This window comes from Myxocyprinus asiaticus, chromosome 20 (assembly GCF_019703515.2).
Source record: "Myxocyprinus asiaticus isolate MX2 ecotype Aquarium Trade chromosome 20, UBuf_Myxa_2, whole genome shotgun sequence".
Lineage (NCBI taxonomy): Eukaryota > Metazoa > Chordata > Actinopteri > Cypriniformes > Catostomidae > Myxocyprinus > Myxocyprinus asiaticus.
Window position 1 is genome coordinate 14,598,838 of NC_059363.1, and position 20,048 is coordinate 14,618,885.

General features: G+C 37.6%; 1 protein-coding gene and 1 long non-coding RNA gene across 2 annotated transcripts in view; one reads left to right on the top strand and one right to left on the bottom strand.

The window, feature by feature from the left end:
* LOC127410849 (uncharacterized) overlaps positions 1 to 6,564 on the top strand; it is a 20,386-nt gene extending 13,822 nt beyond the window's left edge. The window contains exons 2-3 of the long non-coding RNA XR_007892173.1: positions 5,243 to 5,346; positions 6,434 to 6,564. This is a non-coding gene — a long non-coding RNA (uncharacterized LOC127410849). The remainder of the gene's footprint in view (positions 1 to 5,242; positions 5,347 to 6,433) is intronic.
* The window catches only part of LOC127410843 (V-type proton ATPase subunit B, brain isoform-like), a 48,075-nt gene that overhangs the window by 5,914 nt on the left and 22,113 nt on the right, over positions 1 to 20,048 (bottom strand). The window contains exons 7-13 of the mRNA XM_051646052.1: positions 18,369 to 18,470; positions 17,427 to 17,524; positions 14,012 to 14,135; positions 10,331 to 10,481; positions 9,097 to 9,179; positions 8,792 to 8,896; positions 8,561 to 8,690 (exon numbers count right to left, since the gene is read on the bottom strand). Coding sequence (XP_051502012.1) covers positions 8,561 to 8,690; positions 8,792 to 8,896; positions 9,097 to 9,179; positions 10,331 to 10,481; positions 14,012 to 14,135; positions 17,427 to 17,524; positions 18,369 to 18,470 — 793 coding nt within the window. The remainder of the gene's footprint in view (positions 1 to 8,560; positions 8,691 to 8,791; positions 8,897 to 9,096; positions 9,180 to 10,330; positions 10,482 to 14,011; positions 14,136 to 17,426; positions 17,525 to 18,368; positions 18,471 to 20,048) is intronic.

Sequence of the window (20,048 nt, forward strand, 5' to 3'; positions counted from 1 at the left end):
AACATTAACCTTCCCAATCACCGATAAATGTAATGAAGCCCACCTGTCCACATCGCTCGAAAACCTTTTAATTAAAGGGTCAAAATTAACATGAACTAAATCAGACAAATCTGCTGGAAATAAAATCCCCAAATACTTCATGCCCTGTTTGGGCCACTGGAAGGCGTCCGGCTGGAAAGCCGTTACTGGACAGAACTTTCACCAATTGACTTTGTATCCTGAGAACTAGGAAAAGGAATTAATAATTCTGTGGAGGCAAAGCATAGATCTAGTAGGTTCAGAGACAAATAATAAAATACCATCTGCGTAAAGCAGAAGCTTATGCATCACACCTCCCGCAACCACCCCTGGAAAATCATCCTCCTTTCTTATCGCGGCTGCTAATGGTTCCAAGGCAAGACAGAACAATAATGGGGAAATAGGGCAACCCTGCCGAGTGACCCTATCCAGAGTAAAATAATCTGAAATTAATCCATTTGTTTGTACCGCTGCTACAGGGTGTCTATAAAGTAACCTAATCCAACCAATAAATGTACTCCCGAACCCATACATTTCCATAATCGCATTCTACCATATCAAACGCCTTTTCGGCGTCAAGTGAGATGGCAGCGACCAGAGACTGATCATTCGCTACTGACCACATGATATTGATGAGACGACTGATGTTATCAGAAGAGCTGCGGCCCTGAATAAACCCCACCTGATCTATATGTATAAGAGATGTCATAACCTTACTTAATCGGTTAGCCAAAATTTTGACAAAATTTTTACATCTAGTTGGATCAGGGAGATCAGGGAGATTAAGAATCAGACAAATCTGGCTTGTGTCTTGGTTTCCATTCTTTAATGATTCCATATAAACTTCTAACAAAAGTGGAGCCAGTTCTGTAGCATAGGATCTAAAAAGTTCTGCGGCAAAACCATCTGGCCCCGGAGCCTTGCCAGTTCTATAAAAAAGCCCTGATCATCAGCGTTAGGTGGGTAAATATTAGCCAAAATCAGACTTTGCCCCTGAATTTCTGCTAAAACAATAATGACGCTTCCTAATTTATCATTAAACTGTTTGAGACATTTGAATTGTAAATGTTTATTTACCAATATAATGACTCCCCTACTCTTACTTGAGCCTGCACTAAAGAAAACATGTCCACCCCATATCTTCCCAAATTTTTCAGCTTCCTGCGGGGAAAGATGCGTTTCTTGAAGAAACACTATATCATATTTCTTATGTTTAAGAAAATAAATAACCTTCCTTCTTTTTATGGGGTGCCCCAACCCATTCACATTCCATGTGGAGAGAGATAGTACACTCATATTAACATTTGACATTTTGATATAATAGAAAAAATAAATCGTGTGCCAAAAACAAAATTATGAAGACCACATTTCAACATTAATGCAACAATAAAACCCCAAACAAAACAAACAGATAAAAGAAAAACGTGTGCATTAACCCCGCGCACAAAAGTGCCAACCAGCATCAATCCCTTTAAACTCAAAGAGTCCATGTACGCCTACAAGAGCCCCCATGACAACTTTGCCATCGGATTGCTCAATTCTGCCTCACAAATTTGTAAGGCAAAATTACATAACATCAAATATTTTGTAAAACAAACCCCAGACAATTGGCAGAATAAACACAAAGAACGTGTAGACCCCTTCACAGAACTGTTTCGAAGGTGTTCCTTCACAAACAAATTCCAGCCGATATAAAGCCGTTCATTTTCCTCAGACAGACTAACGAATCTTCAGTGAGCCAGCTGATGAGTGCAGCAGATGACATAATCATTCCAATGTCCCATGAAAATACTCCACAAATCATACTCCAGCCAACAAGAAGCATAAGCACAAGGAACTGACAGATTCATCCATAACTGTCCCGAAGTAGTGTTATTTAACAAAACAAGCTCCAACCACTAGGCAGAACCAGCACAAAAGGAAACGAAACACGCATCCCGGTTCCTCGGATGGTCAAGAGTCAATTCACTCAGAGGCCGCATAAATGTATATCCCATGATTTACACAGTCTGCCAACTTTATAAAAGACATCCTTTGTGTGGGCATGTAGATATTTTGCGGTCATCCGTAGTGTCTATTCTCAATCTGCCCGTGAACTTAATTGTAAAAGTGATCTTCCATCAATGCAAAAGTTTCTTTAAGGAAAAGTGTTAATCCACAAAACAAACTCCAGCCACTCAGCGGAGCCAACGCAAAAAGAAACAAAAATGGTATGACAGAGTATGTACAGTGAGTCAATCCACTCACAAGAAAAACACCCAATGGTTACTCACCCATTGTTTCAATAAAAGACATTGCCTGATTGGGACATGTAAACATTTTGCTGCCATCCTTGGTGTTTATTCTCAGTTTGGCCGGAAACATCAGAGCAAAAGTGATCTTCTGCTGGTGTAAGGGTTTCTTGCATTCCTTAAACTGATCGCGTTTCTCTCTTGTCGAGTTCGCAAAGTCCGGGAAAAAGAAAATATTGTGATTCTTCCAAGAAAGCTTTCCTTTGCTCCTTGCCTGGCGCAACACGAGATCTTTATCGGATGATCGGATGATCTCAAAAATTTGTCCAGAATCGATCGGGGCCTTTCTCCCTCAGCAGATCTGTGAGCTCGCTCGATTTCCAGCTTGTGGCCTGTTATGTCGAGCAGACTCGGGAAAAGCTCGTCTAGGAATTTCAGCAAATCTCTGCCCTCCTCATGCTCAGGAATTCCAACAATTCGAATGTTATTCCTGCGGCTTCTATTCTCAAGATCTTTAAGCTTTTAAAGAACACGTTCCAAATCAACTTTGGTCGCAGGTGGATTAGCGGCTAATTCCCTCTCTGATGACTCCAAATAATCGATTCGTTTCTCAACATCTGTCACTCTTGTGACTAACTCAGAGAATTTTTTATCCATCGCCATAATCGATCGATGTATTACAGCAAGATCCTCCAAGTCCGCAAGTACCTTCGTCAACATCGCCGACATGTTGGACAGTTGACGCTGGATTCCTTCTCCCGTGCCATCCAAATCGAGTCCCCGGTCCACAGGCCTGTCTGGGCTTTCATCTTGAACCCATAAGTGTCTTTTAATGTCTCCAGAGCCTGAGGATTTTGACTTCTTAGCCATGTTTACCTCAAACAGCAAATATGTAACTGGGTGTATCGAATTTAACTGGATTATATCATGAAAATAATGAAATAAATTAGCAAAGTGCGCAGAGCTGTCTCTTACACGTCTGCCCTTCACATGGCGTCATGTGGCTCCATGCATACAGTACTAATATAGAGTACTAAACCTGAATACCGCAAAATAGCACATGCACACACATAGTCAGCAGCCTAATTCTAGGATTTGGTAAGTTCATAGTGGCATAGTTTGATTAAATACAAATTCTCTAGCACTACACTGGTAAATGGATTTTTTTTTTCAAGCAAAAGCAGATTTTGAAATGATTGCCTCATTGAAGGTTTACTTTCTGGAAAAGACAAGAAAGATACTACAGAGGGGGGAGATGCATGATGCTATGCAAGGGTTGAATGTTTGAAGGCGAGCTCTGCTTAAACTTTGCTACAATTATCCTTTTAAGCAATTAATAGAATGGTAATAGTTTTGTTGGTTAAAATGTGCAAGATGTTGAAAAATGTGAAATCATCGGCCTGTGGGTACATTAAAAAGCACTTACGTTCTCACACGGTGGAAGCCTTGCAGGATCAAGATGGCAGGGGTCCAGTCAATAGTGACAGCAGTGAGCTTAATGACGTAGGTTGGGATATCTCAAACATTTATGCAGCACTAATGAAAATCTCGACCGACATGGAGGGCCTCGCAGAAATACGTAGAACCATCACGTCTATGGAGGCAAAACTTTCCTCCTTGATCACAAGAATGGACGTGGTTGAGAAGCGTGTCGAACCTCTGGAGTCGGCCGAAAGTGAGCTGCAGTCTAACCAAAGCTGATGTGGAACGGGTGTGGGAAAAACTAGAGGATATAGAAAATCGGAGCAGACATAATAATGTTAGTTTAGTTGGAATCCCCGATGGAAAAGAATGTCAAGATATGGTGAAGTTTTTGGACAGACTCATTCCGAATTTTATTGACACAGCGGACCGCCAGCTCGAAATTGAGCATGGCCACAGAGTTTTCGGTCAGCTTCCAGGTCGGGTGACAAGATTCTTGTGGTCGGCTGACAGAGATTTTGTTCTACAAATGCCAAGGAATACAGGCAAGTTGTTCTGGGAGGACCACAACATCATGGTTTTTCCGGACTTTGCTAGAGCTACACAAACTAAACGGGACAGATTCAAGTAGTGTAAGAAATTATTGCACCATCAGAAGGTAAGCTTCGCGTTGCTGTATCCTGGTAACTGAGAATTGATGCCAAGGATGGACACAAGGCTTTTACATGCCCACGACAAGCTATGGCTTTCATTAAATCAATGGAGTGAGTGGGTAACTTTGCCTGCACTCGATCAACAACACAGGCTACACATCGTGCATTTAACTTGCTGTTGAGCTCATTTGCTCACATTGTGGGTTCGATGTTATGGTTAAAGGGGGCCTATTTTATTTGTTATTTTATTGAACATATTTATATACAATTTAATGGCACGGTTTATGTTAATAAAAAAATAAAATAATATACAGTATATGTAAGAATCACCAGCAATCTGGTAGCAATAGTGTCATGGAAAGTCTCGTGAGCGTGCATGGACAGTCGGATTTCCGATCGATGGACACCAGTTCAGACTGTTATACGCGAGGTTGAAGCGCATATCTGTTCTGTGGGTTATTAAGGATGTTATGGTTAAATCAATGTTGGATAGTGGTCTATAAAATTTAGCCTTGGGTACACAATTTTTCTTTGCATGTCAATATGTCACATTTTAATATAGGTAAAATGCCTCTCTCCACGTGGAATGTTAATGGAATGGGGCACCCTATAAAAAGAAGGAATCTTTTCTTAAGTGTAAAAATTTGATGTAGTGTTCCTTCAAGAAACGCACCTTTCTTCACAGGAAGCTGAAAAACTTGGCAAGGCATGGAGTGGGCATGTGTTTTGTAGTGCTGGTTCGAGTAAGAGCAAGGGAGTCATCACATTGATAAATAAGCATTTACAATTTAAATGTCTCAAACAGATTAAAGATAATTTAGGATGAATCATTATTATTTGGGCTGAAATACAGGGGCAAAATCTGATTTTGGCTAATATTTATGCACCCAATGCTGATGATCAGAACTTTTTTTATAGATCTTAAGGGAAAGCTACAAACAGCTGGGATCCTTCATGATATGGTTTTGGGTGGAGACTTCAATCTTTTAATGGATCCGGTCCTTGATCATAGTGATGCAAAGGTGTGTAGACCCTTTAGAGCAACGTTGACACTACAGAGGATGTGTACAAATACTGGTCTTACAGACATTTGGAGACTTCTGAATCCATCTGGGAGGGAATACACCTTTTTTTATCTGTTCATAAGATTTACTCTTAAAGATTTATTTTTAATATCTAAGTCACTTATTCCATCTGCCACTGACTGCTCAATTAGGAACATTTTAGTTTCAGATCATGCTTTGGTGTGTTTAAAGATGTTGCCACATATAGAGAAAAGGAAACCATATAGATGGCACTTTAATACATCCCTTCTACAGGACAAAGCATTTCATCAAGTTTTAAAGATCCGCCAACCGCCAACCATGGCGCAAGCCCTGACCAGTCTCATTCATAAAAAAAGATAAAGACCCAAATGAATGTAAAGTTATCGTCCAATTTCCCTGATCCAGTTAAATATTGTCTAAAATTCTGGTCATAGTTCTACTGAAAATATTCAACGTTTTATAAATATTATGTGGTCAGTAGCGAATGATCAGACCCCGATCGCTGCCTTCTCACTTGACACTGAGAAGGCATTTGATAGGGTGGAATGGGACTAATTTATTATTTGGAATGCCCAATACCCAATGCACTCTAAGTCCTCGTGGTAGCGTAGTGACTCGCTTCAATCTGAGTGGCGGAGGATGAATCTCAGTTGCCTCCGCATCTGAGATCATCAACCCGCATCTTATCACGTGGCTTGTTGAGTGCGTTACCGTGGAGACATAGCGCGTGTGGAGGCTTCACGCTATTCTCCGTGGCATTTACATGGGTTACCCCATGTGACTCTATCCTCCCTAGCAACCAAGCCAATTTGGTTGCTTAGGAGACCTGGCTGGAGTCACTCAACACGTCCTGGATTCGAACTCACGACTCCAGGGGCGGTAGTCAGCGTCTTTACTCGCTGAGCTACCCAGGCCGCAATGGGACAATTTTTTTTAAAGATTTTGGAAATGTACGGGCTTGGGAACCCTTTTATTGGGTGGATTAAGTTACTTTATAAACAAAAAAGTTTTTTTTTTGTGCAAACTAATGTATTAATTTCAGATTGTTTTTTTCTCTTGGTAGGGGAAACTGGCAAGGCTGTCCTCTCTCCCCCTTATTGTTCTGTCTTGCCCTGGAACCATTAGCAGCTGCAATAAGAGGATGATTTTCCTGGTATTGTCGCAGGAGGTGTGGTGCATAAAATTCTACTCTACACAGATGATATATTATTATTTGTCTCCGACCTTAGTCTCTAGTCTATACCTAGCCTCTATAGAATTATTAATTCTTTCTCCAAATTTTCAGGATATAGGGTGAATTGGTCTAAATCCGAAGCTCTTGCTCTGACAGCATTTTGCCCTGCAATGGCTTTCCAACCTGGTGCCTTCCAATGGCCCAAGCAAGGCATTAGGTTTAAGCATTTTATTTTCAGCAAATTTGGGTGATTCAGTTAGAATTAATTTGGATCCATTAATGAAAAAGTTCTCGTGTGATGCTGATATGTGGGCTTCACTACATTTGTCTATGGCTGGGAAGGTCAGTGTTATAAAAATGAATTGTATACCCAAATTCAATTATCTACTACAGTCTCTCCCTCTAGAAGTTCCTCTTTCTTATTTTAAACAATTTGATAGAATATCTAAGTCTTTTATTTGGAATGGTAAATGACCTTGGTTGCATTTCAGTAAGTTACACAGACCAATTGTCAAAGGAGGTTTAGGCCTCCCCAAAATGTTGTTTTATTACTATGCTTTTAATCTCAGACATCTGGGCCATTGTTTTCTTCCTGAGAAAGCCCCACCCTCGTACCCCAATTTCACCATTGCAAAGTCTTTCTATCAAATTGCCCAGATAAGTAAAAAGGCATCCCGTTATTTCAAAGTTGCATGCAGTATGGACAAAGATTTCCCATATGTTCAACTTTGATACTTACCTAAATGTTTCCTCAAGCATATGGCTGAACCACAAATTACATATTAACAAGTCCCCATTTTTCTGGAAAGAATGGACTGAGAGGAGTGTTGCTACACTTGGTGACCTTTATGAAAATGGAGCTTTGAGATCATCTGAAAATATAGCCCAGCAATTTGGGATTTCTAGGTCTCAATTTTTCAGGAATTTACAGTTGCGCCATCTACTTTACACTTTTTTTTTTTTTTGTGTTAGTACAGTACAGTAGTTCCCTAAAGTAGCCCCCCTAATGCTGCAGACACCCACGTATGGTGCTCACAGCCTTTGGAAAGGGGCATGAAGCATCAGTGTATTATTCCTCGTTGATTCAGAGTCTTGGTGACAGGGTATTACTGCTCTTAAGAGGTTATGAGAAAGAGATTTGAACTTGGTATTGGAGGATGGGGAGTGGAGAGTGGGAAAGAATAATAATTAAAAAAAAAATGTTAAAACTTTGTCTAGGGATGCAAGAGTAAGCCTTATTCAGTTTAAGATTTTGCATTGTTTCTACTGGACTCTCTCTAGATTGTTTAGGCTTGGTTTACAAGACACACCTACCTGCTGGTGATGTCAGTTAGAGGATAGCCCATGCTCTATGGTTCTGCGCTAAGATTCAAGAATTCTAGGTAAGAGTCCAGAATATTACCCGTGAGGTTTTAGATACTCAAATTTCATTCTCCCCCAGACTATGTATATTGGGTGATGGGGCGGTCATTAAAGTAGGTGACAAATATACAAAAAGCTGGGTCCAAACTAGTGCAATGATTGGCAGACAGATAATTCTCAGAGGATGGAAGTCAATTGGTCGCTCCCTAATTTCAAGAATGGTTCACTGAATTGGGCAGGGTGGCGCCATTTGAAAAGATGTCATATAAACAGCTTGGCAAAATAGATGCATATGGTAAGAAATGGGACAGGTATTTGGCCTTTCTGGAGGGCTCTCAGTGAGGAACATGTGGAGAGAAACAGAATTGTGGTGGTAATTATAAATTCTATTCTTTGTGGGATTCTTTTTCTCTTTTTTGTTGATTGTTATATTTTTTATTTTCTAAAATATTTTCTTTTGTTTATTTGCTTACAAGCCAGCATGGTGTAATTTAGGCTTTGACCACAGGGATATTTGTTGAGGGACAGGGAGGGGTTGGGTGTAATGGGAGTTAAGTTGTTCTGTGTGTATGTATTTTGTTTATTCCATATTTCACATAAGAAGCATTAAAAATGTTAATAGCAAAAAAAACAAAAAAGAGCAGGAGTTTGTACCTTGAGCAATGAAGTTCTTCTCAAATTTCTGCAGGAACTCCAGGTACAACAGATCATCAGGTGTCAAAGCTTCCTCACCCACCACAGCTTTCATGGCCTGAACATCTTTACCAATGGCATAACATGCATACTTTGAGAGAAGATACATAGAGACAAACGGTCAACATAATCATGATTACCAAACACTCTTTTATCTGAAAGTAAACAATAAGCATAGTACAACATGTTTACCAGTTGGTTTGAGACGTCAGCATGATCCTTGCGAGTCATTCCCTCTCCAATAGCAGATTTCATCAAACGAGAGAGAGACGGCAGGACGTTGATAGGAGGATAGATCTTTAAAAATAATTCAGAATTTAAAAAAACTCAACGAAGCACTGTATTTTAACTTGAAATACTGTATAACTTTAAAAACTAAATTCCTTAATCCATGTTAGGTGCAAATGGGTCACAGCGTGCCTTTGCGGAGTATTTAATACCCACACCTGTTTGCTATCATACAAATTCATAATAGTATGAGTCTATAAACTTCTCACCTGTCTGTTGTGCAGTTGTCTGTCTACATACACCTGTCCCTCTGTGATATATCCAGTCAAATCAGGGATTGGATGGGTAATATCTGTTTTGACAAAAAGAGAGAGAGACATTTTTAAACAGTATTTTTATGAGGCAAAACTCAAAAGTCCAGTGGTAATATTTGCCAAATTATATTTAAAAAAGGTTTTGCAAAAAAAAAACATGTCAGTTGCTGTCTTTTAGTTACTCTGAAGACAATAACCGGTATAGCAATTTTGTGTGTTGGACAGTGAAGAGATACAGTTTTTTCGAGACAGAAGGGCCATAAAGACAGAGACAAAAAAGGAGGTTTCCTGGTGCTGCTATAATGGGGAAGACCCATTCAGAAACACACACAAGTCCTTCACAAGGATGTTTCTATAGTAACCAAAGCCATCAAGAGTGCTAGTTACTGGGTGCAGTTGCTGTGTCCGGCCAGAACACAAAATAAAGATTACATTTTAGTACATTTTATATCTCTACGGTACACAATATGCTTGATTCTGGCTCATTCTTACTGTATGTATAATTTTATATGAGAATAAAGTGTGTGAGAAGAGTGAGCAGGTGTAATGGAATGTAAGTATGGGGTGATTCTCACTAAATATGTGACAAGAAAATGTCCTGGTCCTATTTTACTCCATAATCAAAAGAAAGAAACAAACAAGCAATTACATTTTGCATATTGAAGCCTATTAAGATTTTTGTTTACATTGTGACATTATTTTCTTGTCAGGCACATTTTACTCCCCAATCCTCATTATTGCAATGCAAAAAGATGGTCATTATGATATTCTCATTACCATTTAAATAATAATATATATTTTTTTACATTGCAAATTATTTATGCATCATGGTAGTACTCCCCTGGTACTGCCTTTCATTTTTGCTTATTTTAATAATAATAATTTAAAAATAAATATTGTATAACAGCATCTTTTTTTTTTTACTGTAATATAGAAAACAATGGGAATAGCAAAAGTACAACATAAGGATGATTTACGGTAATAAGAACTGGGTGGTAAAATGTGCTACAGAGTCCACAAAGAAAAAAGTCTTAAATGATCTTAAATGTAGGCTTCATTTTCTTAATGAAAAATAAAATGTAATATCTTTTCGTATCGATTTGGACATAGATATGATCAGGGTATTTTCTTGACAGGTTTCGTGAGCATCACCCTATGTGTGATTGAGTGCGATTTTGTGTGTGCCCACCATCATTAGGCATGGTCAGGATGGGGATCTGTGTGATTGATCCATTTCTGCCCTCCACTCTTCCAGCACGCTCGTAGATTGTAGCAAGATCAGTGTACATGTAACCTGGGAAACCACGACGACCCGGCACCTCTTCACGGGCAGCAGACACCTACAACACAGACACCAAGACAAAATGGTGTTTTACATTATAACTTGGAAAGTTGTGCGATGTATGCGCAAGACAGATTCACAGGAGACACTTGGATCAAACTTTATTTTACAGTGTTAATGTTACTGTGTAATTATTGTGTAATACTAATGAAATACATGTAATTACTGTGTAATTATTTTGTAAAAGCTGCTTATACTTACATACTGTTATTGTTATTAATGTAGTAATTAATAATAGTAGTATGTAATGTGTGTAACTTGGAGACTAAAATAAAGTGTCACTGACATTTGCATAAATTCCACCTGGACTCAAAACAAGTTAAGCTCAATCGACAGCATTTGTGGCATAATGTTGATTACCACAAAAATTACCTTTGAATCATCCCTCTTCTTTTTAAAAAGCAAAAATCAAGGTTACAGTGAGGTACTCACAATAAAAGTAAATAGGGCCAATTTTTGGAGGGTTTAAAGGCAGAAATATGAAGCTTATTATTTTTACATTTATATAATTCATCTGTTAACACTCATGTTTTATTTGAGCTGTAAAGTTCTTTAAAACATAATTTTTACAGTCATTTTAGGGTTTGCTTACATTACATCGTTCATCACGACAAAGAAGTTGATAAAATTGGCTATAACTTTACTCAGAAAAGGTTAGTTAGTGATTTTATCACACAAAAATGTTAACATGCATATTGTTTACTTCAAGTGGCTATAATTGTGAAAAAGTGAGTATTAACATAAAAAATTGGCACCCATTAACTTCTATTGCAAGTACCTCACTGTAACCTTGATTTTTGCTTTTTTTTTTTTTTTTTTAATAGAAAAGGAGGGGAGAGTCCAAATAAATTTGTGTTAATCAATATTATGCCACAAATACTGTCGATTGAGCTTAACTTCTATTGAACCCGGAATATTCCTTTAAGGACAGTCCAACCTTAGAGTTTTTGTCTTCAAATACATTCCTTAAAGGTTGATTGCTGCTTTATGCACAAAATGGGTTTCAGATTATGTCAAAGTAACGCATTTGATTATCCCATGAAAAACCACTTAAACCAATTCTAAAAACACTGGATTAAGAATGGAATAATGCATGATGCATAATGCATACAGGAAGATAAAAACAATCCATCAGCTGAGCTCTGTCGAAGACTGAAGGTGACAGTTACCTTCAAAGAGTTAAAGGTAAAGTATGTAATTTTGTAAATACTGTAAAATACTTTGTGTGCACAGACAACTAGGTAAGCCACTGGAAGGTTGGTTCCCCCTAAAAGCCTAAATACTGTGGCTCAACATTGCTCTGTTTTTTTGATTATCCTGACTTGCCTTGCATGGCAGCAATTACTCAACCAATGGTGTATGACAAGGACGAATTAGGACAGTGACATCTGTCTTACCTCTGTACCAAATGATCAATGGAAACCATTACCATTAATCTGCCCTCTACTTGCTATATCCACTGATGCTATATCCACTGATATATCCCTGATACACGTTGAGTATAAAATATACTCAGATCTTTTCCCAAGGTTAAAGAGTTTCTAATACTCCTAAACCACAGTTTCTATCCTTAGCTAACCTTTACCAGGCTGAATAGGAGAGGATGTAAAAGTTAATGCTCTTGGTGCTCTTTGGAAGTGTCTGACTACCAAAGAAGCCAGAGCAGGCAGCTCTAACTGAATGTATCCCAAGGTTACAGCTTCACAAAGGCAGGAGGGAACGGTCCTTTCACATGCATGCAAACTATTTAGAATGAGTATTATGCGTGTGACACATTTAGACATCAAAACATATTCCGTTCACAAAAACGATAATCAGTGGTATGAGGGAGGAAAAAAGGAGATGGTGCCAGAAAAGGGAAGCCAAACAAAAAAAAAGCCTCTCTCTCTCTCATACTGAGCATCTGAGAATAATTAACTTAAGGCATCTCTGTGAGGCTGAGGAACACAGTGGAATGTAGCTTTTCCACTCTTTCTTTTTCAAAACTGATGTTATGATTGCTGCACAAATGCTATTTTGTGCTTGTCTTCTGCTTGTCTCTTGTCCCACTGGTTTGGTTTAAAATAGTGTCTTAGGGTACGTTCAGAATGGTATATTGCCAAAATGTGCAGTATACAACCAGAGCACACTGCATCAATACTGTGTGCACAAGATGCAATGCATTTGACCTTCCACTTTCAGTGTGAGAAATTAATATGGAAGCGGTATATACTTTTGGTCATCTCTTTCTGGACTCATTATTTGATTACACTTCAAAAAGTTAAGATATTTCACACAAAATTGAATTAAAATAAAAAAATAGATGCCACTCTAAATTGAAAATGCAGCTGACATTTTTTACAACATGAATGTAGCATACTACAATCTGAAATGTTTAGTGTTGTATACTGTTTACTGTTCATTTACTATTTTAAAAAAATGCAGTACATAGAACACGGTAAGCTAGCATTATATTACAAATTATTATCAAATACAGCCATAGTCTTGGTTTATGCACAAAGACGAGTGGGCTATATGGGTTCTTGTTAAACATGAGTTTAAATGCTTCTTACACTTTGGCAGATGGTACTGAAATCTGTTCATTATGATGCGACACGGTGGCTCTTCAACATAAACCATAAAAGAAACACAATACTAACCGTGAAACTGGCCTTTGCTTCAACAATGTTCCAAATGTCAAGAGCAGGTTATTGTGTTTTTGTTATGGGAGGATGTGCTCTTCCGTAGCTGTTCACACTGTTGTTTATTTGATCACTGCCATACAGTTGAAATATGATATCAGAAGAAGTGGCACTGTGCATACACAACTACCTCTATTGGTAATCAGAGCTGAGACACACTAAAAAAGGTTATGTAGGATACACAATGATGACTCGATATAAATGTGCCTTTTGTGCATCTAGCAGAAAAGGTGTATGTTACAATTGTTGGGAAATCATAAAATAATAAGGGATCAGATAGAGAGAGACTTATTTATATCACAAGGTCAATTATGTTTAAGCAGTTCAGAAATTCAAATACCAAATAACTTGATACAAGAAACAGGGCACTGAAAAAAAAAAAAAAAAAAAAAAAAAAAAAAATATAAAGCAGAGAATGGTGTTGCAGATTTGCTTGCCCTTGCATCTAATAGAAAAATAACCTACTTATCTACTGAATGCTTTTCATAGCAATACATTGTCAAGAGGAATGGTTTATATGAGGGCGCAAGTACAATTGCATTATGTATTTGTAAAGGAGACCTTCGATCAAGTTGGATGAAATGGCTGAATTCTCCATCACAAGATTTTTTAAGAAGCATTCGTAGTTAACAAAATATTCGTAGTTAAGAAAATATTGGTCAAATTGAGAAAGTAACATTAACTGAGGCTTGATAGCTTGACCGTTTGCCAATAAAACCCACTGTAACTGCGATCAAAAACCAATTGTATCCATTTATTTGTTTTCGGTCACAAAAAATTTACATTTTAGCATACTAGGACACTATTTGTTATGGGAAATAATTCTTTGACATCATATCCTTCTCACCTCTCTCAGAGCTTCCGCATAAGAGCTCATGTCCGTAAGGATGACCAGCACGTGTTTCTCACACTGATAGGCAAGATACTCCGCCGTGGTCAATGCCAGACGTGGGGTGATGATGCGTTCAATGCTACGTTGAGAAATTCAGAAGGTATATAAGGCAGCACAAAATACAAATTACACTGTATATAAACAAAGATGTTCAGTCATGACGTCATTTTGTAGGCCAATCTAGAAGGATAAATTTGTGATTGGTTCCCTCTGGAATTTTTATGGGTTTTTAAAAAAGAGGTTTTCGCTTTCAATTTATGAGTAAAATAAGGTCTGTGGTTAACATTATTTGAAAGAGACTTTCCCAACAATGGCGAATGATGTGAAATTAATGGGACAACCATTGTAGTTGAAAGCAACTTGTTAGGAGCTAGCATCTTTAAAGCACACAACAGTCCGAAAATCCACACAAAAGGAGATGTCTTAAATATGGTGATCCATCTTATCAATACAATGGCTGTGAATAGTGCCTCACTTTAAATCTTAAAAATAGAAGCCAAAAATATCATGCTTGCTAAAGTGTTGTTTGGCACTAAAACAATGCAAGTTCTTGCATGAACACGTGTGCCAATGGGAACGAGCTTCTCTCATGCACATGCAACAGACATCACGATTTCCACTGAAAAACAACTTAAATTTCAATATCATATCTTCAGAAAACTTGGTATATGATGCACAAGTCACATAGACTACTTTTATGATAATTTTGGGTCCTTTTAAGCTTTAATGTGAGGCACTATCAACTGCCATTGTATTGAAAAGACAGACCTGAATGTTCAATAAATTTCTTCCTTTTGTGTTTCATGTAAGAAAGAAAGTCCTACGGGTTTGGAATGTTGGATGAGTAAATTCAAACCTATTCCTTAAAATCAATTAGAAATTACACAAAATGGCAATTAATATTCAGGTTTCTGGACTACAAACTGATCAGCTCTATTAACATCTCACTTAAAGAGTGAGTCATGAAACCCCACAACACATTTTATGAGACATTAACAATTATGTACACATTGCACATCATTGAAAAGAATTATAGCACTCATTAAGATGGACTCATTATAAGGGAAAGTGGTTAATTTGAAGCAACGTCACAAAATTTGGGGTATTTGCAAAAAGTCTGAAATGCGGTTGGTTAAAGTGTACGTGTCTGTCATTAGACTGAGTGTTTCTCCACATTACTCATGAGGAAACGCTTCCAATCATTGTGCTGCCTTATACATAATCGCATTACAGCACAGGCTGCAGTTCTGCTACTCTCGCTCCAAACATGAAGCAGCTGTTTGTTCAGACACACATATTCCATTGTGTCTACTCTGTACATGAACAGGATAAACAATGGCTTGTTGAAAAACAGAAGACATTTATGAAAATCATAAACACAGTCATGTCAACACTTTTTTTTTTTGGTATCCATTACATCGCACAAAAGTTACCAGGATTTAGGCCTACAGGGTTTACCAGCATTACGTAATTATGACCACGAAGTCGAAATATTAGAAAACTTAACATAGACAAGGTTAGAGAGCGATTTTATCACACCAGATTCATGTTAACATGTATTATGTTTAAGTATTGTGGCTACATTTTTGAAAGTGTATTTTATTGTTTTGTGTATTGGACCCATTTACTTTCATTATATGTGCCTTGCTAAAATAATTTTTTTTTCTTTAGAAAAAGGGCAATGAGTCCAAATTAATTTCTGTGGTAATCAACATAATCCCTCAAATGCTGTCAATAAAATTGTATTAAAGCCAAAACATTCCTTGTAAAAATTAAAGGGTTAGTTCACCCAAATATGAAAATTCTCTCATCATTTAAATCTCTCATCACCCTTACGCCATCCCAGATGTGTATGACTTTATTTCTTCTGCAGAACACAAACCAAGATTTTTTTCAAGAATGTCTCAGCTCTGTATGTTCTCACAATGCAAGTGAATGGGTGCCAAAATTCTGAAGCTCCAAAATCAACATAAGGGCAAAATAAATGAACTCTAGACAACTCTGGTGGTTAAATCCATATCTTCTGAAGCAATATGATAGGTGAGGGTGAGAAACGGATCAATATTTAATTCCTTTTTTACTATAAATTCTCCTCCCTGGTCAGTCAATCTCCAATTCATTTTCACTTTCACATTCTTCTTCTTCTGTTTTTGGTGATTCACATCTTTTGTGAATATTGCCCCCTACTGAGAAGGGAGGAGAATTTATGATAAAAACTTACATAAATATTGATCTGTTTCTCACCCACACCTATCATATCGTGTCCGAACACATGGATTTAACCACTGGAATTGTATGGATTACTTTTATACTCCCTTTATGTGGATTTTTAAGCTTAAAAATTTTGGCACCCATTCACTTGCATTGTGAGGACCTACAGAGCTGAGATATATATATATATATATATATATATATATATATATATATATATATATATATATATATTTTTTTATTTTATTTTTCACCAAATTTGGAATGCTCAATTCCCAGTGTGCTTTTAAGTCCTCGTGGTGGCGTAGTGATTCGCCTCAATCCGGGTGGCGGAGGATGAATCCCAGTTGCCTCCGCGTCTGAGACCATCAACCCGCGCATCTTATCACGTGGCTTGTTGAGCACGTTGCCACGGAGACATAGCGCGTGTGGAGGCTTCACGCCATACAACGTGGCATCCGCGCTCAACTCACCACGCGCCCCACCGAGAATGAACCACATTATAGCGACCACGAAGAGGTTACCCCATGTGACTCTACCCACCTTAGCAACAGGGCCAATTTGGTTGCTTAGCAAACTAGCGAACTCCAGGGGTGGTAGCCAGCATCTGAGATATTTTTATAAAAATTTTAATTTGTGTTCTGCAGAAGAAAGAAGAAAAAGTCATACACAGGAGGGAGTAAATCATGAGAGATTTTTTTTTTTTTTTTTGGGGTGAACTATCCCTTTAATATCTATAAATGTATGTTAAGTCTCAAAACAGTCCTTCTTAGGTGGCAATGTCTGCTCTGAGTGCTGTACTAACTTATATAATAACTAATGTAACTAATATAATATCCAAATCTTTGATTTGCAAACTGTTCTATAGTTTTCACAAGTTCATACTTTTGTCCCATGATTAATATACAGAAGTGCCTCGAAACTCTTTTGCTTTTGTCTCCACACATTTTGATGTTCAACCATCTCTGTCGGGAGTGAGTTGTGGAAATGAGTTATGAAAATGAAATTCAATTAATAAAGAACCGTTGCATAAGTCTGAGGTGTGAATGACTGGTGCTGAATTAGGGGGGGGGTTTCATGTCACTTTAACAACCAATCAGGTGCTATATTGCCAAGAAGATAATTAAGATGAAGAAAATAATTTAAAATGAGTTCTCACGTACGATCGTTGGCCAAGTTCAAGAATAAGCACACATTGTCCATGGATCCATTTTCCTCAAAGTCCGACTTAAAGAAACGGGCAGTCTCCATGTTGACCTGGGATATAAACAAACAAATAAAATTAAGCAGTGAACTAACCAAGATTAAGACTTCCGTGTAGCACAGAAATCTCCCTTATTCAGTTCAAAATGACATCTTGAAGCACACTTCCGACAAGAGGAACATCTTCTTCTCTTTATAACAGGTTTAACATTTTGACTACCCTGTTTATGAAATCAAGATATAGAGTTACATGTAGTCAATAGCGAATGCATTAGCCATGAGTATGGACCAGATCCCAACAGCCAGAGAACACAAGGCTGGGTCAGAGGCATTTCAAGCACAGGTTAATGGAAGCCCTCTACACTTGAATACACAGGTGAACCTGACACCTGACACAGGTAATACCTGTCAGAGAGGACAGACTGCAGCCACTCAGGTGACAATAACAAAGGTTTGGGGAGGAAGTAGACAGGTGAGGGCAGAAGGTTGAGGTAGTGTTGAAGAGCAGGATTAAGCCATCTATGAGGACCAACATTCACTTGATCACTCAAAATGTAAACAATTTCACATTTTGTCCACTTAGAGGATCATTTTACACAAGCATCCTAAAATTCATGCAAGTAGTAGGCTAACATACAAACCCTTGTGGAGGCAATGGTCTGCATGTATACAGACCTTTATGTAAAACAAGATATAATATTAGGAGAATCAAAAAGAGAAGCCGGTTACAAGAAGAACCAAAACTTAACAACACTACCACTGTTATGGGGAAAAAAAACAACAAAAAAAACAACAAAACAACAACAACAACAACAAAGAAACACATAAGCCGTACTTGGATTCATAAAATGGTACAAAACAAATAATATAAAAATAAAAAAAACAGATAACCACTCACCCCCATAGCAGCAAAGACAATGGCAAAGTTCTCCGCACTGTAGTCCATAACATCTTTTGATTTCTGCACCAAACCAGCCTGACGACAGATCTGAGCAGCAATCTTCCAGTCGAAAAAAGTCAACAACAAAAAAAGTTAGAGATGTGTCTTTTGGAAAGGAATAAAGTAGATATACTTTTAAAGTATAAAAAAAGTATTTAAAAAGTCAAAATAAATTAAAATGTCAATAAAATAAAAACTGAAACACAATCTGCTTTCAAATACAATTACATTTCAATTTGTACAATACAATACAATGCAATTTCAAATCGTATTTATTTGAAGCACTATTAGTTTCAGGGTTTCCATTTTTGACCAAAGGATTTCCATTACTTTTACGTGACTTTTGTAGTTTTTTACGATAACTGGATAGAGATTTTTAAAAAGAGTTTTATAGTGATTGCACTCATAAAGATACATTTCTAGTAAAGGCAATATTTTGGAAATGACTATAACCTGAAAAGGTTATATTCACAACAAAAATGCCCATGATTTTTCTATGACCTAAGATTTACAGTAATTAATTACCATACCATTACTAACTTCCTGGAATTTTGTTTTTTGGCCTGGGAATCACATTTTCAAATTTGCCTAACATCTCCATGTTTTCCATGACTGTGGGAACAGCATTTTAATAAGTACATGCCATTAACAAATTGCTGACTCCTTTAGGTACAGGATAAACATTCACTTTTGTGTGATAGCTCTAGAAGAATCCATTTTTGGCCATTATTGTAGATATACAAATATTTCAGAAAATGTTGATCCTAAAGATAGAAATTACACTTACATTCCTACACAAAGAATGTGTGTTAGATTCTGTTAGATACATGTAAAACATTCTAAATATAACAAACTATTTGATTAAAATGAACACCATTTTTTTGGTGAGAAGCCTGTTTATATAATACACTGTATATATGTGTGTGTGTGTGTGTCTGGATATATATGTGTGTGTGTTTGCAACAGAGAGATTAAGACTACAAGCATGAGGAATTTCACGCTTATCACTTAATGTAATGGTCCTCGACGTCTAATCCGGCCTCACCCCTGCCTGAACTCTGACCCTGAACACCTGTTTCTCTGAGGGGATAAAGCTGGCTGTGACCCCACAACTCCTGTTTAATGAAACAAGAAACTTTTTATATCACTCAAACGGCAAGAGCGCAGCGCCTTCATTAGCGAGACACTAAAACCCACTTTACACTTCAGTTGTTGGAAGTTCATGCCATCAACCTTGGCTTTTGATCATATATTTTCATAACTGAAAATCACTAGAGCTTTATTCTCATCACAGCCTATATACTAAAAACAACACACTATTTCTGAATTTAATCCAACTCATTAACTGTTCATCTCGGTGCCTGGAAAGAATATTATTCCTTCTACACTGCCATCATGCATGCCTTCCTTTAGACCTGGATGCTCACAAGAGAGTGGTGTAGGTTTTATTATTATTGTTTGTTTGTGTGTGTGTCTAAGGGTGTTAATGGGAACTTGCTGGTTGATAATTTGGAGAGGGCAGCTCTCTCAAGTGTTAAAATCTCAGGCTTGGGTGAACTAGTCAGTGCTACCATTCACACAACCTAATAATTGTCCAACAGACTATTGCCTGATTAATTTAGTCACCAAGATGAGTAC